The sequence below is a fragment of the Solanum tuberosum genome, unplaced genomic scaffold (genome assembly GCF_000226075.1).
Source record: "Solanum tuberosum cultivar DM 1-3 516 R44 unplaced genomic scaffold, SolTub_3.0 scf00125, whole genome shotgun sequence".
Lineage (NCBI taxonomy): Eukaryota > Viridiplantae > Streptophyta > Magnoliopsida > Solanales > Solanaceae > Solanum > Solanum tuberosum.
Window position 1 is genome coordinate 920,988 of NW_006239052.1, and position 26,529 is coordinate 947,516.

Sequence of the window (26,529 nt, forward strand, 5' to 3'; positions counted from 1 at the left end):
ACTGACACGTCGTAATAGCATGATTTAGAAAAAAAAGTAGTCGCTCGAGGATGCTATAGCGGCCTTAACATGATTGGATAAGTCAATGTAAATATAGAAACTCCCAAACTCTTCATAATTATCCTTTTTTTTTTAGAAAATAGAAAGAACATCTAGAGCAAAATTCAATAGTTTTTCATCAAGAATCTTCATAAAGACGAGCAATCTGATTCCACAGTTTGATTCTTAGTAAACAAGAAAAACATTATATCAAAAGTATTTAAATATTATTTAGCAAAATGTCATGAAGACAAATAAAAATACAGAGTTATGAGCAAAATGTCATGAAGACCGATAGAAATAGGGAGTTGGGGTTGGGGCGACAAACAATGGTAAGAATTAAGTTTGAAAGGTTCATTTTTATAATAGCTTATTTGTTTCCCAATTTTTTTTTTTACTTCTATTAACGAGTTCATTTTCATAATAACTTATTTTTGAAATTTTTGAATTAACCAAATATATCAAAATATATCTCCATATCAAATACGTATATCATTAATTTATGTCCTAATTTTTTTTAATCATATATGTAGAATTTAACTAAGCAAATACAAATAAAGAAAAAGAAATGATTTGGTGATTCACAAGCGTAATAAAGCCCTATGGCTATGACCATACTACCCCGCATCTCAACTCAACGTCATCTTCTCTCCTCCCCTTCTTCTTCTTCTTCTTCTTCTCTTCTTACCCAAAATCCCTTCGTCTTAAAGAATCAATTCTCACATTCTCTCTCTTCTTTCTCTCTCATCTCCACTTCGCTCTTTCTCATTTCCACCATTTTCTTGGCATCTCCAGTTTTTACCTACTGCAAAACCCACTAGCATTTCTATATTCACCTTATCCTTCCCAGATTCCTTTTTGTCTTTTTGGTTAAATTATTCTCTTATTTTTTAATCAGAAAATACGTGTTTGCAAGTATGTATAGAGTTCTTGAACAACTTTTCCTTCCAAAAAGAAGCATTTTGGGTGATAGTTGATTTTACCGGATCTGCGATTACTTTTTGCATTGTATAATTGATGAAGGGGTAATTGTTGTTAGGAATTTAAGTATGGATTCTGTAATTGGTGGTAAGTATAAGCTGGGTCGGAAGATCGGCAGTGGATCTTTTGGGGAGCTTTATTTAGGTAATCCCAATTTCGATTGTATTCATGTATAATACTGTGTGTGTTTAGGTTTGTATTTACCTTTTATCTGTCATCATCAGGTGTGAATATACAAAGTGGAGAAGAAGTTGCTGTCAAGCTGGTGAGTTTTTTTTTTTTTTGATTTAGCTAACAGCTTAAAAGATTCTATATGTAATGATGGTGTAAAGTGTGTAAAAGATGATTTTTTAAAAACTAGATAAGGGATATCCCCAATCAAGACTCAATTTCGAACTAGCTGGGTCCAGCTATATGTTAGAGTTGATTACTGGAAATGGCAAATATATTGGTTCTGTCTATTGAGTAAGGCCTAGCTCGAGTGGCAAAAGGTGGAGGATTTGTGACTTAGGTCTCAGGTTCAAGCCCTCACACCACGCAAAGCGAAGCCCGGTATTTAAGTGGAGAAGGGTAGAGGGGAGGGCCCATTATCCACCGAGGTTAGAAGATTGTGATTGGTCCAAAGGGCGGCGGGTCACAAACGGATATCTCGTTTATCAAAAAAATAAAAAAAATATTCTTAATTGAAATTAAGCATATGGGTTGGGGAGGCACCTCAATATGATGCATTATCACATCTATTCTTCTATTGTCAATGGTTAAGTTTCTCACAAATGCTTTGCTTGCATATGATGGGCTATTTGGAAGGAGAGTAACTATAGAGCTTTTGAAGACAAATACAATAACAACATATCCAGTGTAGTCACACAAAGTGGGGTCTGGGGAGGGTCGAGTGTACGCACACCTACTCCTTCCTCAGAGGTAGAGAAATTGTTTTCGATAGACCCTCAACTCAAGAAAAACAGTTCCAAAAAGGAAGTAATGAAAATACAAGAAACAATAACAAAAATAACAGAACGAAAACTACAACTAAACAATACAATAGTTAAGGCCTAAGTTGCTCGGACTAGGGTGCGGTGTCCGATATGGGTGTGGATCCAGAGATTGGATCCTCTATGACCTAAATTTTATGATTCGGGGATACAGATCCATGTCTGGATACGAGTGCAGGGATTTGGCTAAAAAAAGAGATATAAAACCTAATATTTTTTTTGATGACAAGGAAAACCCTCAGCCGCTACCCTTTGGGTGCGCACAGGGTAAAACCCCCGCTCCTATGCAATAGCTTGCAAACCTAAATTATGAGATTTTATGTTTAGAACTCAGGAGAAAATAATGATCAAGAGGAGAATCTTGGAAGGAGTTATAAAACCTAAATTGTGAGATATTATGTTTAGAACTTGGGAGAAAATAATGATCAAGAGGAGAATCTTGGAAGGAGATGAAAGGAAAGGGAGTGACAATAGAAATTTATATATACAAGGTTTTCCATTTTCATCAATTTCAATTTATATATAAAAGGAAATATATATATAAAAGGAAAGTTTTGATTACATATATCATTAAATTTTTCCAAAATTTCTCCCTCGAATTTGGTCAAAGTATCCAAAACCGGTTGACCAAATCGGGTACGGATACCACACCCACACCCACGTCGTGTCGACGCGGGTGCGGCACCGAAAGTGAAGAGTCTGATCAACTTAGGTTGAGGCACAAGAAATAACAAGTAGTAACATAAATCGAAGGACAAGAAATTGCAGGAGCAATACTATGTCTGTTAATATGGACGAACAACAAGACAATGCACTGCTACCTACTGGCAATCTATCTTAATCCGTGTACTCCACCTACTCCTATCTAAGATCATGTCCTCGATAAGGTGAAACTGTGTCATGTGCTATCTAATCACTTCTCTCCTATACTTCTTCGGTCTACCTCTCCGGTAACCATCCAAAACTAATGTCTCACACCTCCGCATCAGGGCATCCGTGCATCTCCTCCCCAAACCATCTCAGCCTCGCTTCCCGGATTTTGTTCTCCACCGAAGTTATTCCGGCCACCAAGGCAAATACAATTCTGTGCAGACAATCAAGATGAATTGTATTTTCTTTGGTTTTATTTTTGATGTAAAGAAAGCTATGCTGAGGAGGCCGAATCACTAGTTGTTATGTTAGGATCCTTGGGAAGCAGTAGCCTAAGCTTGGTTGGGTTTTGTAAAGTCTTTTTGCACTTTTATGGTGCAACTTTTTTATATACTATCTTTATATATTTATAGTCATTACCAGTCTCAATAAAAGTTTCTCAGAAATGCTTTCTCTTACAATTTTTGTAATTGTGTGTTTCAAATACTATGTTTAGTTATGGGGTTTGATTCTTTGATGTGGGCTTTACTATTTCCAGAATCTAATTTATTGCTTCCCAGGAATCAGTTAAGACGAAGCACCCTCAGCTTCATTATGAATCAAAGCTGTATATGCTTCTACAAGGAGGAAGTGAGTAATTGCTTATGCCATTTCGCTTTTCATTACTGGTGATTCTTTTTCTTTTTCTTAACTTAAAACTGATATGGCTTGGTATTGTTTTTTTTTTTTTACTTTTAAGCGGGAATTCCCCACCTCAAATGGTTTGGAGTTGAAGGTGAATACAGTGCCATGGTTATTGATCTTCTTGGGCCAAGTTTGGAAGACTTGTTTAACTATTGCAATAGGAAGTTCACATTGAAAACAGTCCTAATGCTGGCAGATCAGTTGGTCAGTAGTATAAATTAATCACTTGTATGATTGTTGTGGCTGGCTTGTCTAAGGCTCATTATAATTTATATGCAGATTAATAGGGTTGAATATATGCATTCAAGAGGATTTCTTCACCGTGATATTAAGCCTGATAACTTCTTAATGGGTTTAGGGCGTAAAGCTAATCAGGTATGCTACTTACCAAAAAAAAAAGCTAATCAAGTATGCTCTTTATGATGTTCTTTATAACTATGTGAGTATGTCCATGTTTACCCGCCGAGGATTTAGACAAGTTGGTAATCTTAGGTTTAGGGAATTTCATTCTAAGAGTCTGTACAGATTTCTTCAGCATCAGTGGAGCTAAACATATTTACTTATAAAAAAAAAGTGAAGTTAAACATATTTTGCTTTGTGTTTCACTTAAACTTGGAATTTTTAATTTGGGATGGAGGAGTAACATTTTTGCTACTCTCTTACGTTTGACACAATTTTTGTGATCATCAGTTGAAAATTTTACATTCTTTTGTTTGAAGTTGCATTATGAGTATGTGCTTGTCGACAGAACTAATGATGGGTTCTGTGGCATTTTAATAGCAATCTTGCGTTTTCTTCTTTTTTCTTCAACGTTTATGTTGTTATCCTTTAATTTTACCGAGGCTAATCTTTCGAGCCCTTTGAAACTTCACTGATTGCTTAAAACTTAAAAGTGTATAGCTGAACTTCTCTTTCCCTCTTATTCTTTTTCTGTATCCATTCCTTTTAGAGCATAAGTAAACGTATCATATGTTATAAATCCTGCGTTGCTTAACCAGTGTTTGTTTTTCATTTTTCTCATCGTGCTATAACAGGTATATGCCATTGACTATGGTCTTGCCAAGAAGTATAGAGATCTTCATACACATAAGCACATACCCTACAGGTATAATATATGCTTTTTTTCTTAAAGAATTGATATGCAACTAAATTGGATTTTTTCCTTCTACTATGATTAGGTCTTTGTACAATAAAACAAACGTTTTTGGTATTGAAAATGATTACCTGATAACAAAGAGACATGCTTTGAATCTTTTTTGTAGTCCATTTTTTCTGCTACTTCATTTTTGGACCTGTTGGAGTAGAGAACATTTGATTTTATAATCCTGCTTCAGTATTCAGTATTTTTCATTTGGAGAGTTCCATGGGAATAACATATCTGCTCAGGGGATATTTAAAAACCTGTTTGGTAAACTCTGTATGGAGCGTTTGTCTTTTATAAGTTAATGGAGGAATGGATAACATTCTATTTATAGGTGAAAATCTATATTTAGCAAGGAATGGAGGACCTACTTTGTTGATTTTTAGACCAACTATTAACTTCTCAAATATTGACTTTTTTAAAATGTCAAGATGAAATTTAGCAATGCTTGTGTAGCCAGGATTCCTATAGTACTAAATTATGTTAAGAAATGAAGATTGAGCTTAACTCATCCCCAAAAGCTAGCTCATGAGGGAGGATTACCCAAGATCATATAATGGAGACCAATTATCTATCCTTTTACTGATGTGAGACTTCTAACACTCCCCTGCACATCTGGACATCGTTAACTGAAGTGTGGACAATATAATAAGGGTGCCCAACATCGGTGAACATAGAATTGAGATGGACCTAACTTTGATACCATGTGGAGAGTATTACACATCACGGGTACAACTCAATTTGTTGTAATCCTACACCTTGACCGAGGTTTCCCAGAGCGACCTCCATGTCTATTTCCAGTCTGAAATGTAGTCTGATGCTAGAACAAATGAGTCTGCAGGTATGATGAGATGCCTATATGCCATAAGTGGTGCATTCAGTCATAGTAATCGAGACAAGTCATCCAAATAGGAACAATGGGGCTAGCCAAAATTTGATCTCGCACCAAGTCAAGATCAGATGGAAGATTAGAATGAATTGTCTTACTCTTTTGTATTTTTGGTGTAAACAAGATGTGTGGTGAGGGATATAGAACTTTTTGTTGATTTCATAGGTAATTTGTAATTTCCGACATGACAGTTTTGACATGCTCTGAGGAGATTGTAGGTGATCTATGCTCATCATTTGTTTGATGATGAGTCTATTCTGAATACACAATCATCTTTATCTCAAAAAAAAAAGATTCAGATGGAAGTCCAATAAGTGTAACAATTAAAAACAGCTTCGTACATTGCTCCAATTGTCTTTCAACACTTAGAGTAGCGGCCATCAACTCATTAAATTCTTTCATAACCGCCTGAACTTGTCCAAGATAGGTAGACATATCCGAATCCTACTTTTTAAGGTTAGTCAGCTGAGAAATACCATTATAAAATCAGAGATGTCATTTGTGTATTGCCCACAAGCCTTTTCCAAACTAAGAAGCAAGTTTGGATTTTGAAATGGTAGGAAAACATCAACTTCATAGTAGAGATTTCCATAGTTGACTACACAATTGAGTATCAATCTTCTCCTATTCACCCTTGTCTTTTCCATCAAGATCCTTAGCCTGTTTGACCAAGTGGTCCTGAATGCCTTGTCCCTTGCACCAAAACTGAACAGAGGAAGACCAAGATAAGTAGTTTGCACTACCTATCAAGGGTTCAATGGTGGGGTTGCTGGAAACCATAGGTTTAGAACTAAGATATCTGAACTGAGGGACACAATGTAGATGTTACTGGAATCTGGAAAGTCTGCAATCGCCGGAATCTGGAAGCAAACAGCTGCTGGAATCTAGAAAAACAGGTTGGAAGTAAATATGGTGAGGATAATAAGTGGATAACAAAGGAAGTAAATTCCCCCTATGGAGTGAGCTTATGGAGATCCATAAGAATACTTTGGCCTCTGATGAAGGCTCACACTTCTATCAGGGTAGTTAATGGCTACACAACATCTTTCTTGGAGGATAAATGGTTTGCTAATTCTTGTTTGAAAGATCTCTTTCCAATCATCTATGGCCTGGATCTACAGCAAGATAAAACAGTAGAAGGAGCATGATCAACACAGGGATGGAACTTCCAGTTCAGAAGAAACCTAAATGATTGGGAAGTGGATACGTTAGTTGAGTTGTTCAGAACCCTGGTAGAATTCAAAGGCACAAAGGAAGCCCCTGATAGACTTTGGTGCAATTAGATTGTAGAGGATGCTTCAGAGTTAGTTCAGCTTATAAGCTTCTCAATAGAGACCTTCAATAGATGGACAACTGGCCTTGGAACTTGGAAGAACATATGGAAAGTTAAAATACCCTATAGAGTAGCATGTTTCAACTGGTTGTTAGCCCGGGAAGTGGTGTTGACACATGACAATCTTAGCAAGAGAAATGTTAAACCTATGCTCAAAGTGCTACATGTGTGGTGAAGAAACTGAGACAATCAGCCATCTATTCCTAAAGGGCGTCCCTGCTGAGATCTATTCGGACAACCAAGAAAAATAGTAAAAAAAAATGATTTCAAAATTTCTGTCATTGTCACTGGCCTTAACCAAACTCCGATACCATGTTAAGAAATGAACATTGGTCCTAACTCATCCAAAAGCTAGTCCATGAGGGAGGATTACCCAAGATCATTTAAGGAGACCCATTATCCATCCCTCTACTGATGTGGGACTTCTAACAAATTAAAAATAGAGAATTCTTTCCTTTTGTGAGCCTTAAAGAAAGTTCTGGCCCTTCGCGAGATTTTCCTTTATCACTGATGGAGGAAGAGTGTCTGGATCATTTAAAGTTCTAAGCAATAATACTCTTTAAATAATCCCAAAGCACTGAACAAGCTTTGTCAGCACTTGAGGGGTTATTTGGTTACAAGGATAAACGATACTAATCCGTCAACAAAATGTAGGATTATTTTATCTCACGTTTGGTTGAGTTTTTTGTTTCGGTATAAGCAATCCGGGGACTGTTTGTACCACAATTGTGGCATTATTTCGTACTACACTCTATGTTGGATAACAATCCAGCATTACCAGTGTTATCAAAGGCGCACTTTAAGCGCGCTTAAGCCCTGAAGCGAGGCTTAAAACGTGTTGAGCGCTTCGCCTCGCTTTATGTGCACTTCAGTGTCGACATCAAGGTTCTAAGGCAAACTTTTCCGCGCCAATGAACCTCTTATGAAGAAGTGACACTAAACAATTGATATTTCACTTTAGCATAAAAAAAATTTCAATTTCTTTGGTCATATATTTGTCATTCATGTCTATAATTATTAGTCTTGGACTAAACATATATATTTGTATTTTCTTCTCCCTTTGCGCCTTTTTTCATTAAAGCCCACACTTTATTCGCTTTGCGCTTCAAGTCCCACGGACCTTAGAGCCTTTTTGCGCTTTTCGCCTTTGATAACATTGAGCATTACTAGTCCTGAGATAAAACAACAAAAAAAACACATTTGCACTAGTCCAATGCTTATCATGTGTTTGCACTTTCTGGTTTATTTTGGGTCAAACACCTGTTAACCTTATAAGCCAAGTGTCTTTAAGCCAAAATCCATGAGTTTGGGATTGACCAACTTATATATTTTTTAGCTTGAGGCTATTTGGATATGACCAAGTAATTTACATTGTTGCCCCTTTACACTTAAAATTTTCCAAAATATCCTTTCGAACAAAGAGCTATAACTCTAAGGGCTCGTTTGGTAGGGGATAAGGGACAACTAACCCTGAAATTAATTTTAGGATGAGTTTATCCATGATTGATTGGGATAAAATCACGGGATAACTCATCCCGGGATTGTAGTGTTAGTTTTATCCCACATTGAGGGTGGGATAACAATCCTGGGATAAGGATAAATTGTTCCCAACCAAACGAAGCCGTAATGTCTTTGTTTTCTTCCTTTGTTCTTTCCTCCACCTTACCTCTGCCATTTCCCACTTTGGACCCAACTGTGGGAAAAAAAGAAGAGTATTCTATGCTTTGCAAAGTTTGATTTTTGTTTTCGTATCTTGAAATGATGTGGATTATTGTTTTGTTAGCTATCCTTTATCTTCATTCTTTAAGTTAAAAGGAACTTCTTTTCTTTTCGTAGTGTGGTGCTTTGGGTTGGCAAGATGGAAGCTTTTAAGATGAATATTAGGATAATATAAAATCTAATTATTGTATGATATTTAATAAATAATTTTTATTTATTAAAAAAGTATTATCAATCAATGTAGAATTCTAAACGGAATGAGACATAAATTAATTTGTATGTGAATCAGCTTAGAATTGAAAATCTTATAGCAATCTACTCCTTTATAAACTTAACATGATTAAGGTTATCTCAGTCATTTTAACAGGAAAAACAGTTTTTAACCTCACACATTAACATCTTATTTTCAGTTTGAATACTTCTATCCAAACACATAAGTGTATATTTATAAAATCAACTCCAGCACTCAAAATATTTTTTCCACACTTGGTACTTAAAAGGCACTTAAGTCCAGCTAAGCCAAATGGACTCTTTTAAGAAAATGAAGGTTAAACTTGAAAAAAAAAGTTTATCCAAGTTAATCTTGTGTAAAATCATGGTTTACATTAACCCTGTATATCCCATTCTTTGTCCGAATAACCAAACATTCTATCAATAAAAGTACACCCACTAAATAATCGTATCATTATTTAATTCCCATATTATAATCCCCACATGATAATCCGGTATAACTTGTTCACAAACCAAATGACCCCTAAAAGCATCCGTCGCTTATACAAAATGGTGCTATTTTGTTATCATGTCCTTATCATTATTTTATTCCCATATTATAATCCCCACGTTATAATTCCAGTATAACTTGTTCACAAACCAAATGACCCCTAAAAGCATCCGTTCGCTTATACAAAATGGTGCTATTTTGTTATCATGTCCTTATCATTATTTTATTCCCATATTATAATCCCCACGTTATAATTCCAGTATAACTTGTTCACAAACCAAATGACCCCTAAAAGCATCTTTCACCTGTAAAAAAATGGTGCTATTTTGTTATCATGTCCTTATAAATTATCAGTTGTGACATACTGGCATGGCATCCCTTTTGTTAGGGTAATACTTGGATGAAAAGAGTCAAAGGTGGTTCTGAGTCTAAGTGCTAGAAATGAGAGGTGGCATCAAACTCGCATCCTAAGACTTCTCACTGTGGACATACTATTTATATATTGCCTCAATTTTATTTGGGCTACTGAATGAAGCTTCTTGAGGTTTTTTTTCATCCTTTCTAAGTAGTAGTAGGGGTGGGCATAACTGAATTGGTTGGTGTTGTTTAAGAGGTGATTGGTGGCTGTTAATATGTGTGTGTATCTTATGTATCACATGTATTAGTGTAGCAGCTATAAATCTTGTCAAAGAGAGTGAATTCTGCAAAAAAATGATTTAGCTGTAACCTTACCAAGCTGCAAGGCTTTTTCCAAATGTTAGCACTCCAAAGAGTGCATTGACTTTTCCTAAGTAGGTGCCAGGCTGAGAATGAGAGGCATTTGAAGTAATTTCTTGTGCAAACAATATTTATCATTTCCCCCTTGTTGATACTGGGCAGATCTTAAAACCTTGCTGCAAGTTGTGTCCTATACGAATGCCGTTGAAAATTTGTTCCCAAGAAGCTTCTTACCTTGAAATTAATTTCTCAGTGGATCCTTTGGTACCATTAATGTTGCTGAGATTGTACCCACAGAAGTCACATAGGACAAGACATGGACATCTAAACAGAGATGCGCTTTTAGTGATAAACGATTAATATACAGTCACTGCATTCTATTGGAGAAAAATTTACTTGGTAACATATAATTTTTCGGGCAATCTTGGGTCATGCATCAGCTGACGAAACAAGAAAATGTTCAGACACAATCAACTGTGAGTTGGGCAACCATTCCAGAGTACAAGAAGAGTAGTCTTATGTATGAGACATAAATATTATCTCTTTTGTGCATAGTCATTTAAGAAACAAAAAATTGCTCCAAAAATCCCATTTTGCAGAAACTAGATTGGATCATTCAAAGCTATCCCTTGGGGATCTTAACTGACTGTCATGCAGGGGCGACTCTGAAGGCTTGGCCAGTGAGGCCATTGCCTTAGGCCTCAAAAATTTGAAGGCCCCAAATTTATTTAAATTATTGTTATTGATTTTATTATATATTAATATAATTTATATAAATAAAATTGTTATTGTATATTTTTTATTATAATTTGTTTGAGAGTATTTTTTATCAATAAGTTCATAAATTCTCATAATCTTTTCACTCATTATTTGATATATTTGTTTTAACTTCCAATTTTAAATTTTATCATTTTTACATAGGAACTAAGTTATATATATTGAAAACATAATGAATTTTTTTCAACCTTTTCTTAAACTGCGTGAACACAAAAACATTCATGCACAAGTTTCCTTTTCGTTTTAATTTAATATATTATATGAAAATTTTATAATTTGTTTTAGATATTCACCAATGAGTGCTACTCAATGGAATGAATTATATAATTTAAAAGAATTATATCATTTAAATTGATCACATATTTGATAAGAAGGTGTATATATTTTTGTTACTATCCATGTTCAAAACTTCAACTATTAAGTTATGTATGTTCTTTTCTTTTTCTTGTTTGTGATGATAGCCAAATTAAAGTTTAAATTTGAATTTTGAAGCTTAACATCGATAATCCATCACTTTATTTTTTGTACTCTTCTTCCTTTTCTTTTTGTGTGTGTGAAAATTGTTATTTTTTGTCTTAAATGATTAATCTATTGTGTAGAAAATAATTTTTCCTGTTAGTGTATAAACTTTATAAAATAAATTTAAGGGCCTCTTAATATGATTTTGCCTTAGGCCTCGAGATCTGTTGAGCCGCCCCTGCTGTCATGTCGATACTTTTGAGATTTTCATTACATATGGACTATGGAGTTTATGTTCCTAAGAAATGAAAAATAGTGAAGTACGCCTCTTCCTGCTTGGAGGCTGCTCATAAATCCTTTTTTCTTTTTGGCATTTTTTGTTACATAAAGTTTCGATCTTAAAAGGGTGGATATCCCATTAAATGAAGTTGGAACTTTTAAGCTTTGACATTTCTTCCCTATGATGCTTTTCTTTCTTAAATCTTGTCTTTTCCCCTTTAGATGGGGATTGGTTGGATGACTGCGGTTAATTATGATTGGTTGAATGAACTATGTCTTTCATATTCAGGGAAAACAAAAACCTCACAGGCACAGCTCGTTATGCAAGTGTTAACACCCATCTTGGAGTTGGTAAGTACAGATGAAATTATTTTCAGCATCTATTCATATTTTCTTGGTTTGTATTTAGTTTGACTTCCTTTCTATTGCTTGATTGTAGAACAAAGCAGAAGAGATGATCTAGAGTCCCTTGGCTACGTGCTTATGTATTTTCTGAGGGGAAGGTTGAGACTTAGAGTTTTAGTTGATTCTTGGTTCCTTTCCTTTTTTTCTCGATATGAATTACTTCTCTTCTGCGCCTAAGCATTTGCTGCCCATACCAGTCTTCCATGGCAAGGTCTGAGAGCTGGCACCAAAAAGCAGAAATATGACAAGATCAGCGAGAAGAAGATGCTTACACCTATAGAGGTACATTAATTTGTTTTTGTACATTATGTTGTTCATGAGAAATTCTTTATATGAGATCTTGAAAGTCTGATTTAGACGAAAGTGCTGCGGCCCTAAATTTGCACTGTGTATGCGTCAAATTGCATAAGCAACATAGTTCAATGGGTTTCTGTTGACTATTAACAGGTACTTTGCAAATCCTATCAATCAGAATTCACATCATATTTTCATTACTGCCGATCTTTGCGGTTTGATGACAAGCCGGATTACTCGTACCTGAAGAGGCTTTTCCGTGACCTTTTCATTAGAGAAGGTACACTTTCTATGTGGTGATGCTAGTCGTTTCAGTCATCTATTCTTCTAGATTGCTACTTCTGTGTCCTTTCTAGTAATATTAATTTCTATCACCTTTTTTCATAAAAAAGTTGGTGTACTTGTGGCAGGTTATCAATTTGACTATGTGTTTGACTGGACGACATTGAAGTATCCACAAATTAGCTCCACTTCAAGAGGACGGGTCTGTCTCTTTAATCTGCTGACTTGATTTTGGCCTCCCTAAGAGGCAATTTTCTAACATTTGATGTCTTTTTCCAGCAACCAATTGGGAGATTACCTTTGAACCCAGGACCATCTGTTGAAAGAGCGGAGAAGCCCCCAGGTATTCCTCTTCCCTAGAGGGACAGAGCTTTGAGTTGCAAACAGCTTGAGCTGCTTATATATGATATTCATTCAACTTTGGGGTCTTGGTGGTTTTCCTTCATCTCCAGTCTAATTTAAGCTTTTTTCGCGAAATAAGCCATAACTGGTTGCAGCTCTACAATGTCAATTTAATAATTAGTGGTTCTCCGGGGTTTGCTTGATACCACAGGCAAACTTGCAGAGAGGGAAAGAGTGGGGTGCATTGCTCAAGCATTCACATTTGCTATAACTCGGGGCATTTATTCCTTTATCTTGGAGGATGAATGCTCTGTCCCATGCTCACATGCATAGATTCCTATAGATAAGCGCAATGGGTTTGTTACAGCTTCTATTAGCTTGATGAAATCCATCAAATAAAATTTCGTTCATTTATGGTTTTGTAAAGTTGAAAAGTAGGTGCTACCTCAGCAAAACTGGGACAAAATTTGATTTGATATATCTTAACCGAAGATAGGCTCGTTATATATTGCGTGATAAATCAAATTCTTTTCATTGAATAGCTCACTAAGATAATGTCACCTTTAAATATCAATTTCCCCCAAAAATATCCAATCCAACTATAACACAAAATGGAATATTTTCGTTAGATAAAATACAAATGAATAAGTTTACTGTTACTTACCATGCAGGTTTTGTCCTGTCCTCCAGACATTTTATATTTTCTCTCTCATCAAGTTGTCTGAAGTCTGAACCATTTAAAGAGCAGTTGCCTTCTGGATCTTCTTCCTTTTGGCATCCAGCTTTTCCAACCTCCAAAACCATATCATCCACCACACTGTTTTAGTGGTACCTAGGTTATATTTAACAAAGAGTATTCTAAGGCCTGTAGATTTACTGCAAAATTGCAGTGTAGTAATCACTAATGCCTGATAGCTTTCTCAAAAATAAAAAAAGAAGTGATAGACGCCCAACACCAATTCGTTATGTTACATCTCCTTCTCAATTTGTCCACTATAAGGATTATATCTCACATTGCATCAGGTAAAGAAAGTTCTTAATTGTCTTAGTCGTATTGATTTTCTTAAAGGCCTTTTGATCACATCCATTGAGCAAGTGATTGTAGTACGATTTACCCGTCAAAAGTAATTTGATTCTTATCCATTTCGGGATAATTCTCATCTTTCCCGCTTGTATGTGGTTATATATCTTGTGAAGGAAGTCGTCTGCTTTGTCCCATTCGGGTCATGAATAAGCCTAAGCCTCTTGAATTTTTTTTTTTTTTTATTACCGAGAAATCCGTCTGTGACCCGCCCTTTGGACCAATCACAGCCTTCTAAACTCGGTGGATAATGGGCCCGCCCCTCTACCCTTCTCCACTTAAATACCGGGCTTCGCTTTGCATGGTGTGGGGCTTGAACCTGCGACCTAAGCCACAAATCCTCCACCTTTTGCCACTTGAAATTTCATGAAACACTTGTCCTCCTTTTCTCCTAAACATTTCCATTATTGTGCTATGTTTGTCAACTTCTAAAGATTATACTTTGGAGATTCTTCTTTTTGTTCATGTCTCCTCACTATATGTCTAACCAAAATCGTATCCTATTACCATTGTCAAGTTTCAACGTGAAACCTATGTATTCGAGCAACTTGTATTCATGATATCAATATTTTAGAGAGAAGTACCTTACTCTAGTGACCTCCTTATTTGCTAATCCCTATAATCGTTAATCGAGAGTTTGGTTGAATGTGGTAAATCTTCCAATGCCAATGGCCAAAAGCTCCCACTCCCATTGGATTCATCACTCCCACCCTATCAAGTGATATCTCTTATCCCTTGTCCCACCGTGGTAGAAGTTCCTCACTAGTTTCTCTAGCTTCTTACCAATTGATGATGGGATATGAAAGAAAGATATAAAGAATGTCGGAGTGTTTGATATTGTCAATTTTATAAGTGTAACGTAAACTGGTTTTGATAGGTACTTTCTTCCATCCTTTGTCTTCTTTTTTTTTAACTTTCTCAATTATCTAGACTATCTGGTAGACTTGATTCTGCACTTAAATTATCTTTGTAAAAGTTGAGCGTACAGAACATAATAGGAATAAACAAACCATTTGAGGGATGCTAAATAGTTGGGATTAGGACGTAGTTGTGTTGGTATATTTACATTATTTACATAATAGAAATAAACGATCACATGTGTGGGTCATAGAAGATCAGGGTATCATCCGCGAAGAGGAGATGTGATAAAGAAACCTCTTGCATATCTCTTTATGAGCTATATCCATGTTTATAAATTGGTTAACTGCTAAAGGATCAAGTTAGATAGCAGAATTCATAAGTTGTATTGGTTAACCATTGTACCTCTGACTTTTATCCAAAAAAAATAAAACCATTGTACCTCTGACTTACCACATCATCCATAAACTACAAATTGATATGGCCTGTATTGCTACTTGTTGAAGTGTGTGACTGTGACCATTAAGCTATTAGGGAGAACATATTTTTATTATTTACTTATATCGTCAACACGACTCCTCACGTGCGGGCTTGATTTTTTATTTTTTTTTCATAAGTCAAGCACGTGAAATTCTTTTTGATATGGGTGGCGGTGAGATTCGATCTCAGGACCTCTGTCTGCTCTGATACCATGTTGAAGTGTGTGACCATCTCATCTAAAAGCTTAAGCTATTCGAGAGAGCATACTTTTATTATTTAATTATATCTTCAACACAACTGGCTAAATAAGCGAGTGGTTTTTCCTTTTTCCCCTTTTTATGCAATGGAGCTTAAGGTGCTTATTGATCAAGGAATAGATAACTGGTGATGAAAACAAGAATTGTTTGTTTTGGGCTTTTCTTGATCTACTCTATACCCATGAAAAAAAAGAAGAGAGCGTAAATAATAGGAAGCACAAGTAAAATAAAAAAGAACAATTTTTTTTTGGGATTGGAAGGGAGTTGGTTCTATAAGTTGAATATCGTGAATCATGATAACAGACAAGAGTCAGAAGTTAATTCTTACATTTGTCTGATCTTTTGCAGTGGGGCAGGAAATTAAAGATAAGTTTTCTGGTGCTGCGGAGGCATTTGCTCGAAAGAATGTGTCTGGAACTGGTTTTACGGGGGACCGTTTGAGACATAGATCTTCAGAGCATTTATCATCCTCCAGAGATGTGGTGAGCTATGGACTTGATATCTTTTTGTATTTGTTGTTGCAGCAGTGGCCCTGCACATTATTTCAGTTGTCTTTTCAATTTGCATTCATCAATTGGTTCTACGTGGAATTTCTACTAGTGTCTAACAGCTAATTGGGTTTTCCATCAGCAAGCTGATTCTGAAAGAGGTCGTGTGTCTCGCACCGACAGCACATCGAGGAGGGCTGTGATGTCAAGCAGCCGACCAAGCTCCTCTGGTGAACGCACTGAGAATCGTGCTGGTCGGTTGGGTTCGAGTAGCGGCCGACTGTCCACTTCGCAAAAAACTCAACCTGGATTTGAAGCCAAATCATCGTCTGTTACTCGTGCTACTGTTGCAAAAGAGAGCAGGGACCATGCCCTGAGGAGCTTTGAGCTGCTGACTATTGGCACAGGGAGAAGGAAATAAGACTGATGTTTTAAAAATCTGCCCCATCAAGGTAGCAAACTTCCAAAATGGCATTTTAAGCATTCTTATCATCGGCCTTTGTCCCCAGCTAATGTGAAATTCTCATAACTGGTTTCACCTAATAGAGGAGCGCTAAATTGGCGCTCTTGATTATGTTCTTCCCAGCTTCCTTGTGCCTAGCCAAACAACCAGAGAAGGTTTTTTTTGCTTGTTTATTTGAGACCTGTCTTAATCACCGTTGGAGTCAATATACCCCATGTCTGTATACATTGCTCCATGCAGCTAGTTCGTGCTTGTGCTGATAGTTCCATTATTTCAGGGAGCTGTGAGTTCAAGTACTTACCATTAACTCTTCAAGTGTGGTGTAGCTTAAATCTGTGACCTGAAAACTTGTTCCTATCCCATTGCAACTATGAAACCATATTGCTTACTTCTCTCTTTCAAGCCAGGGAGTGAAATGACTCTGATCCATCACTGGCATAGTATATACTGTCACAAAAATCTTGTTAAAAATGTATTTTGGTGATGGTCTCCGTTTTTAAGCTTGATTGATGTTGCGGGAGAAAAAATTGGCAGTACAGTTGACTATTTTCCATCAACTTTGGGTGGAGAAAGATATGTTGTCGTCTTTAACATTTGCCTTCTTCCAGAGTTCAATCAAAAGTTAAACTTTAAGAAAATGTTTTTTTTTTTGAGTTCACATTCGTATTTCTGTGCTAAGAAATGCTATTTAGATTGTTAAGCTATTTTCTCAGATGAGAGAATATTGTTTGGTTGACGGTAAGAGTTATACAAATACGACTAGTGTAGGGATTAGTTTTGCAGGTAGTAGTAACACAAAAATTAGTTATGCATGTATTAGTGATGTAGCTTGTAGGGGTTAGTATTGTTAGTTATGTAGGTATTAATATTAGTAATACAAAAGTTATGCGGGGTTTAATTATTCATGTATTGGTTATTCCATTTTCTGTGTTGCATAAAATAATATTCTATATATATTTTCTCATAGGTTTATACCTGTATTAGTTATGTGGAGGAAAAAAAACATGACCAAACATTATTAGCAATGTTATATTTTATGTGGAAAAGAGAAAACAATGACGAAATATTGTTTGACTTATGCTATATATTCTACGTGGAAATTATCCTCCCATTTAACAACCAAATAATATATGGTTATGCTAATTTTAATGGCATTTTCCTTTGGGCTGGGAGGGCTGTTATGTAGGCGTACAACTCTTTCTAGGTTGTATTCAATCACGAATTCCCAAAGAATCGATTAGTAGTATGCCTGTGCCAGAAGACCATCTCGCAGTGTGCCGTGAGTGGCTTCTCGATGAATAGGCTGCGATTGAAGGCAGAAAAAAAAGCTGTTCTCTTACCAACAACCAAAAGACCCTTTAATATGTAAATTTATGCTAATTTTAATACATAAATAATATTTTCTCATCAAATGACAAATAGGCTCATTGCAACTACTACTTTTCTATCAATTATTAAAAAGTGAGCGTAAATTCGTTGTAATATTACAAAGTGAATTCTATGCACGTAATTGCATAGAAGTATCTATATACCTACCTCTCAAAAATACACAAATCAATTCTCAATTTCAGTTCTAACAAACTATAGTGTGAACAAAATAGAAAAGGAAGAGAATTATGCCTTAGAAGTGGTTAAAACACACAAAAGCAATCCTTCAATGATCAATAAAAATAATTGAATGTGCGATTTATCTTATTTTCATTAATAAAAACGGAGTTAGAATTATAAGTTTGTGGGTTCTGAATTTATAAAAAAAACACTTTATTGGGTTTTGGCAAAGGTATTACCCGTAAATGGCACCAATATAGTAGCTCTGCCCTTGAACGGAGCAAATGAATTTTAACACAATTTACTTCAATATAAAAAGTTCCTCGTCATTACTTTTACATTGATGTGATAATATTTTTTTTAAGACTGGTAAGGATCGTTTGGTATGCTTGACTTAGGGGTGTATATGATTGGGTTGGTTCGGATTTTTCAAATATCAAACCAAACCATTTGTGTAAAAAATTTAAATTTATAAACCAAACCAAACTAATAAAATTTGGATTTTTTCGGGTTTTCAACCTCGGGTTGGTTCGGGTTTTTCAAATACCAAACCAAATCATTGTGTCGAATTTTTAAATTTATAAATCAAACCAAACTAATAAATCTCAGATTTTTTCTCATACAAACATATAATTAAAATTAACTTGTGCTCCAAATATTTCTTTAGTCCAACCAAAATACAATTATCTAAGGTGTTTCTTAAGAAAATAACACAAAATATGAGATGAGTGATGACACTAAAATATTCAATAAAAAATAATAATGAAATCATCATATAAAATAAATATTGCAAAGTCATAATGAAAATGATCATAATTTAAAAGTACTAAATCATGCTAAAAACAAGTTTAATAAGTATTAGTTACATTACTAAATATTTAAGGAAAATTAAAATTAGATTATGTATTTTAATTGTCTAAACCAATGTAAAACTAAAAAACCAATATTCAATATTATTATTATCATTCTTAGTGTATTTTAAAATTATATCAATGTAAATATTTTTATGTATAAAATAAAATTTTAAAATTACATATATAATGTCGGGTTGGTTTGGTCTCGGGTTAGTCTTTTTTAGTTAAAACTAAACCAACCCAAATATAGTCGGGTTGTTTTTTTCAATTCCAAACCAAGTCAAATCAAACCATTAGTTGGATTTTTTCTCGATTTGACTCGATTTGCGGTTTGATTTGGTTTTGTACACCCCTAATTTGTATGTGTTATATGTTTACTTGTATTCTATTTGTAATGAAAGCTACAAGAGTTCCTTAATTTTGAATTTGTCAACAATTCATCTTCAATAACAATAGCACCGAACCCAATGGCGTGGTCTAATGATCAAGGAAATTATGAGTGCTCAAGCTCAAATTCAATAGAGACAAAAAAAGAAGAAGGTGATTTCTTCTCATTTGTACTAGTTTTGATGGATAAAATTTTTTGATACATATTATTGATGGAAGATAACAGATATCCCATTGAATTAGTCTAAGTGCGCATACACTGTCTTCACACCATAGTCATTAAAAAAATAAATCAATGGCACTCTCTAGGGGATTAAATACAAAGTATGTATAAACTCAATGATTAGGACAACTTGTGAACCTAATATACTAATGCAGCCGGAAGATGTCAATTTCACTAATCAAGGGTAGGGGTGTGCATCGGCTGGTTCAATTTGGTTTTATGTATTATCGGTTCGGTTTTTGGTTTTTAAATACGTTAAATTAATAATCAAATTAATAAGATATTTTTTATCGGTTTTCGATTTATCGATTTTACTCATTAACGATTAGATTCTCAGTTTAAGTTTACGGTTTGATTCGATTTTCGACTCGTACATCCCTTACCCCTTGTGCCTTTGTTTGGTTACTAATTTTGAGATAAGATATACTAGTATCAAATTAGTAATTAATATAGAGATAAATTGTCCCTATCAAACATAAATCAGTAATTCATAATAAGATAATGAAAATGACAAAAACATCTTAAGGTTCCTCACACCCTTTTTGTATTAAATAAGATGGAAAATAATTTTGTAGATAAGCAATTTTTTTAATGAAATTATGTAATACGGTTATTTTTAATGGAAAGGGGTAAAAGATGCCTCAAATTATACAAAATTAAATAAAAATACTCTTAGCAAATAATTTGATCTAAAAATGCTCCACAGATACTTTTGGGTAAAAGATGTCTCTTTCTCTAATATATATATATGATTTCTTTTCTTTTTAAACACATTATTTTTTAAAATAAAATATTATTTTAACTTTTTTTCCCTTTTAACATCTCTTTAGCAAATATAAAAGTGGAAAGTGATCTTCTTTTTTCTTAATATGAAATAATAACTCCTTTGATGATATTTAAAGATATTTTATGATTTGAAGCAATGTAATAAATTTTCATATTTTATGATATTATAATTATTGTATCCTAAGTTTAAAACTAATGATGGTATTAATGAATGCATCATATCTTCTTCACTTTGGAAAGAAATCCTATTTTATTAGGAATTTTTTTTCAAAAGTTATCTGAATGGATTACTATGATGTTATATACATTAAAATTATTGATAGATTACAATATTTTTATATGCTTAAAAAGAAAAAGAAACAATATATTTATTAAAGGAACATTTTTTTACCCAAAAATAACAAATAGAATCATATTTTTGGACTAAACTATAATAAACCAAACAGTATATACTACAGTAATAAATAATTTGCGTTCAAATCAAACAACCCAATAAAACTGAAAATGGAAAAGATAGAGGAAAAACAGAAAAAAGTATTCTTAGATTTTCCAGTCAAATGTATGGAGGTTTCCAGGAAATGTGGTAAACCAAAATTATAAATAAATAATGAGTAGTAGTAGTGCTAATACTAACTAAAACTATTTATTAATTAATTAATTAAATATAAAGAGAATCAAGAAGTTCTATATATAAAGATTGTTGAGTAATGCTTATAAGCAAAATAGGCTAAATTTCAGTCAACTGAGTTGTTTTTGAAGATCAGAATCAAAATCATGTCTGAAATTGTTAAACAAAGTTGGAAAAAATATCTAACTGCACTGCAACTCCATCCTCTAAGAACCAAGGTAGGTTTTTTTTATGAGAATCTTAGTAATTCAGTTGGTTGAATAAGTGAATTTTTTCACCTTTTTGGTGAGAGTTTGATTCCCGTATTGTAATACCTATCCCAATCCAATTTCCCTGCCCTCAATACGTATATGGTTTCTCTGGGTTGATGTATATAATTTTTTTTTGTATTTTCAATTTAATTAGGCAATTACTGCTGGAGTTTTAGTAGGGTGCAGTGATGTAATTGCCCAGAAGATTTCTGGGGTCAAAAGGCTTCAATTCAGAAGATTACTTCTTCTAATGGTATTTGTTTAAATTTCTTTATTACTTTTATGTTTTAAGTTCTCTAATCTTGATGATTATTGATAGTTTTTGGTAGGTTAATTATTGTGTTAATTGTTTTGGTTGTATGATAATTGTTTTTTTTTTATATGTTTTGTTTGTTTAAATTGCAGCTGTATGGATTTGCATATTCAGGACCCTTTGGCCATTTCCTTCATAAATTGATGGATGTGATATTTCAAGGAAAAAAGGGTAATAAAACTGTTGCTAAAAAGGTTAGACTCTCAAAGTTGTGTGTTTTGTAGTTTTTATCTTTCGCGGTGCCTACAACAACAACTGTAATCCGATTACAAGTGAGGTTTGAGGAGGATAGAGAGTACGCAACTGTTATGGCTAAAAATAATACAATTAGTTACTAAAATCAACAGTTTCTCTTTTGATGAATTTCCAGGTTTTGTTGGAACAGTTGACAACATCTCCTTGGAACAACTTCTTTTTTATGATGTACTATGGCTTGGTTGTTGAAGGTACGCTAGCTCGTTTCATCTTCAAATGCTAAGTAACTGAATTTCAATCTATTTGGTTTTGTTAAAGTTGATTAGAAGACTATTAGTATTACATTTCAGATCTTATTGAGTTTTCTCTGCACAGACCACGAATGAAAAAATAGCATTTTGTTAAACATTTGATACTCTTGTACTAAGTTGGAATAATACTCTGCAATGTTTTAACTATACTTAGTGTTGAAAAAATGATTCGGTATCTCAAAAAGAATTATTTTGTCTATTAGTAAACGGAAAGACGATTGATTCTATAGCCTTAACATGGCGCTATTAATCCTTTTCATTACTCATTATAAGATGCCTCTAATTTGGTTTATAACAGATCTTTCTATTCATGATTATTGTGATTAATCTTCTATATCCATCGAAGCTTTAATGACATTGATAGTCTCCATCACCTTTTGCTTTTGGCAGTGAGCTTGTGCTTGGGCTTCGTTTTGTGAATCTTTGTTAGTTTATGTGCTCCTAATTTTTATACTAGAAGGGGGTTGTTGAGTCCTATAGGATACACTTATACCGGGTGAAATATCTAAGGACAATGTCTTTTGACACGCCTCACGCTATGAAAATGTTCGTGATGGAGTATTTTTCATAAGATTTCCAACACTTGGTTGGTAGCAGTAGAAATCCTCATACAGGGTACCCTAATACATGGTTTAATCCAATTAAGGATGAGACAATATATGTTGATCTGTGAAATCCGATATTAAATCTCTCTGAATTCCTTAATGCTAGGCACTTTTCTGGTTTATAAAGTAGAACCATGGAGAGTTTAAACTATGACGACAGAGAAAATATAGCCTGAGAGTTGTCATACAACATGCTGGAGGAGAACTCGTCTTCCTGATGATCTTCTCTGTTAAATTGCCAATGGCTAAGAAATTTAGGTTGTAACCAGTGTTCGTCTAGAGCATTTTTTTGAGAATATAATTAAGTAGATTAAAGTGTGCTCTCTCTCACGGCTTAAACTTTTAGATGAGATGGTTACACACTTCTAAACACTCTTTGCTATACTGTTGTCACATACGGTATAGCAACAAAGAAAGATAGGCAATAGATTATGTTCCTTCTCGTATGACCATTTGTATATCTGAGCTTTATTTAACAAGCATGACGCTAATTAGATGAAATGCAGTCTATCGGAAGCCAACAATCTTCCTTCGAGCAACTTTTTTTGGACATCTTGTAGAAATATCTTGATGCAGTTCCAAACATGCCAGTGGAAAAAGATAAAAAGAACTGTACTATTGATAAGCTACTGCAAATTACCATCAATAGATCTTTGTATTTCTTTTTGCAGAGGAAATCTTGTTTCCGAAAAATAGTCTTGAATTGTCATTATTCACAGTCAACAATGTAGGTGTCTGACATGACGCTAATTCTTGTATCACAGGAAGGCCATGGGGTCTTGTCAAAAACAAGGTTCGAAAGGACTATCCGTTTATTCAACTCACTGCATGGAAGGTAGGATCGTATAATCAAATCTTTTTTCACAAGAAACATGGAGAGAAATTCTGTTTTGTCATACCAAATTAGTATAACTAATACTCAAGTATGATATTATGCAGTTTTGGCCAATTGTTGGCTGGATCAACTACCAGTACATGCCCCTGCAGTTCCGCGTTCTATACCACAGTTTTGTTGCTTCATGCTGGTGAGTATTTGTTCATGATGCTTTTGTTATGTGTATCCTTGGCAAGTGGAATTTGAGCTAGTTTAGTTACTTGTCATTTCTCACCTTTAAGCAATGAAAGTTTCGTTTTCATCTATGGATTGAACCCTCGGTAGGATACATTTCTACTACTAGACCATTAGTGCTTGTTGGTTTAAGACTTTGATATTTTTATTTACACTCTTCAAATTCATTTTTTGCTACAAAAAACCCGACCTCTAAAGGTCGGTTTGCAGTTTCCTGGTTTTTTCCACCTAAAGGGCAAACCTTTGGAGGTCGATTTTATTTAAAAAATATTTTCTTACTCGGAGAGTGAATATTACTAATGTTTTTCCCTCATTTGGATGTTTAGGGCAATTTTTCTGAACTTGAAGGCAAGATCCATAACAACTAAGAAGGCTTAGAAGCTGATGAAGGGTTCATCTGCATTTTCTCTCATTTGTCGGTGGTGGATGATTATGTTATACTATGTTTCTTGTGGAGGTTGCTTGCTTGGTATAATATGTATTGCAGCATGAGCTCATTATGAATTAATTCGAGTTTCGAGTATGAAAATTAAAGAATACAAGTTGTATCAATATGAGTGTTGTTTTGCATGACCAATAATCTTTCCCTCGAACTAAGTTCCACGTGGTGCATTACCATGATCCATAGATCAATTTTCGGGATAGAGTAAAATTACTCATATGAACGAACATTTATGGCCACCAAAGCTTAGGCGCTTCTTCTTGTGCGTATGCATGTTGAAGCTATCTTCGGCATGGTAAAGATAGTAATATACGCCATCACTCTATCATCTTCATACTCGTTTTATCAGCCATTGACTCTGATATTAGATGTTGGTCTATGTCAGTCCAAAGATACTTTTAACATAGTATGATATTATCTGTTTTGAATTAAACCTGCACGATATTTCCAAAAAGACCTAGTCGTCACAACATGTGAAAGCTCAATTTTTCATCATTGCCCAACAAAACTTGTACTATGTTTATCTCCTAAAAGGCACATATATGAAATTTGTGCAAAAATAGTCATAAATAACCTTGCGGAAGGCACACATTTATACTGTTGAACTTATGTTCCAAAGCACAAGTTCATATTACTGAACTTATGTCCCAAGGCACAAGTTATACCTAAGACATAAGTTCAACTTATGAACTTCTCAAGGCACAATGTTCTAAGCTGAGTTTATGTCCCAAGACACCGTTATGTCTTATCAGACAATTTTAAAGTTCGCAAGGCACATGTTATCACCTATAAGACATAAGTTCAGTGTATAAACTTCCATAAGGTATAATGTTCTAAAACTAAACTTATGCTTTATATATAGGGCATAAGCTACGCCTAACAATACCTTTGCCTTGTGAACTTTTTTTAATAGTTTTTTTTTTTTTTTTAATTTTAGAGGTATTTTTTCACGTTTTTATTACTTAAAGTGCTGAAGGGGAAAAGTTAAAAGACCACTTCAAAATAGGGGTATTTCTACGAATGCCCAAAAATCAACACGTGCCTGTTGAAATATAATCATCTTTTGCGAAGTAGCTGAAAACTAGTTACTTCTTTGGTTCCAAAATAGGTATCATCTTAGCAAAAATTATGTCTATTAAGAAATCAATAAATACAATGTGTAGTTTACTAAACTATTTCTATTTAATAAATGTTTCTTGAAAAATAAATCGTATTTAAAAAAATGAATTATAAGGATATAATTGAATAAAAAAAATGATGTATAAGGATATAATTGAAAAATAATACTAACTTTTGTCTTAAAATTTTAAGGTGATACTTATTTTGAGATAAAATTTTTTTTGCGAAAGCAACACTTATTTTGAAACGAAGGGAATATAACTTAAAAATTAATATAAGATAATAAAAAAAATAACCACCTTTTAAACTTACTACAATTTCTTTGGAGTTCCAAACATTTACAAGTGAAACACTAACCCGATATATATCACGGAGTTCAAAATTTCCTATATGATTGTTATGGGATATAGGCATTTATAAAAAACTTTTGATTTTCTTTCTATTTTTCTCTAGGAAGAGGAAGACACTAAAAGTTTTATGTTAAAGGCTATTTTTCAATAGTTTGAAATAATTATATATTGTCTTATTAATAAGGGTCAAAAATACTGCTCAAGTATTTGAATTGGTATAAAATTATCCTTCATTCACTTTTCGGCCTTAAAATACCCCTGATATCTACCTTTTGGCTAAAAAATACCCTCCATGTTAATCCTTTGACTCATATTTACCCTTATTTTTAATAGTTTCCTTAAAGTAAAATTATTAAATATTTATTTATTATGTTGCCTAATGTGATTGGTCCAAATTTAAACTCTTCTCAAATAAATAATACATAAATATTATTATGAGAAAAAGGACAAATATATCCCCAAATTATCGTAAATAGTATACAGATATCCTCTGTCATACTTTTGGGACATTGGTGCCCCTGCCGTCCAAAATCTAGAGCATATATGCCCTTCACTCTAACGGAAGACTAAATAGGAATACGTGACGCAATTTTATCCGTCGATCCGATATTTAATAAATGTCGGGCTGATGGATAAGATTATGACATGTGTATGTCCGTTAGTATAGAGGGTATATATGCTCTAGTTTTTGGACGACAGGGGCACCAATGTCCCAAAAGTATGACGGAGGGTATCTGCATACCATTTACGATAGTTCGGGGGTATATTTATCCTTTTTCCTATTATTATTTTATAAAGGGAAAAAGGACAAATATACCCTTAAACTATCATAAATGGTATGTAGATACCCTCTGTCATACTTTTGAGACATTGGTGCCCTGCCGTCCAAAAAATAGA

The 26,529-nt window shown here is 34.2% G+C and overlaps 2 protein-coding genes and 1 non-coding gene across 3 annotated transcripts; all 3 read left to right on the forward strand.

Moving 5' to 3' along the window:
* The first annotated feature begins 641 nt into the window (after positions 1-641).
* LOC102596442 (casein kinase I) lies at positions 642-17,189 on the forward strand. Its single transcript, XM_006350631.2, has 14 exons — positions 642-1,164; positions 1,245-1,285; positions 3,443-3,512; positions 3,622-3,770; positions 3,846-3,941; positions 4,601-4,671; positions 11,891-11,952; positions 12,041-12,104; positions 12,204-12,288; positions 12,454-12,580; positions 12,711-12,784; positions 12,862-12,925; positions 15,949-16,082; positions 16,231-17,189. Exons 1-14 carry the CDS (start codon positions 1,089-1,091, stop codon positions 16,507-16,509), a joined length of 1,392 nt encoding a protein of 463 aa, XP_006350693.1. The 5' UTR covers positions 642-1,088; the 3' UTR covers positions 16,510-17,189.
* Positions 17,190-21,006: 3,817 nt separating this feature from the next.
* LOC102596776 (peroxisomal membrane protein PMP22) lies at positions 21,007-24,298 on the forward strand. The gene is made up of 7 exons (XM_006350632.2): positions 21,007-21,195; positions 21,383-21,481; positions 21,634-21,735; positions 21,912-21,987; positions 23,417-23,487; positions 23,592-23,677; positions 24,048-24,298. The coding sequence occupies exons 1-7, from the start codon at positions 21,124-21,126 to the stop codon at positions 24,097-24,099; spliced, it is 558 nt and encodes a 185-aa protein (XP_006350694.1). The 5' UTR covers positions 21,007-21,123; the 3' UTR covers positions 24,100-24,298.
* A 2,016-nt stretch (positions 24,299-26,314) lies between these two features.
* Positions 26,315-26,529, forward strand: MIR8006 (microRNA MIR8006). Its single transcript, NR_130377.1, has one exon. It is a non-coding gene; the product is annotated as a microRNA MIR8006 (primary transcript).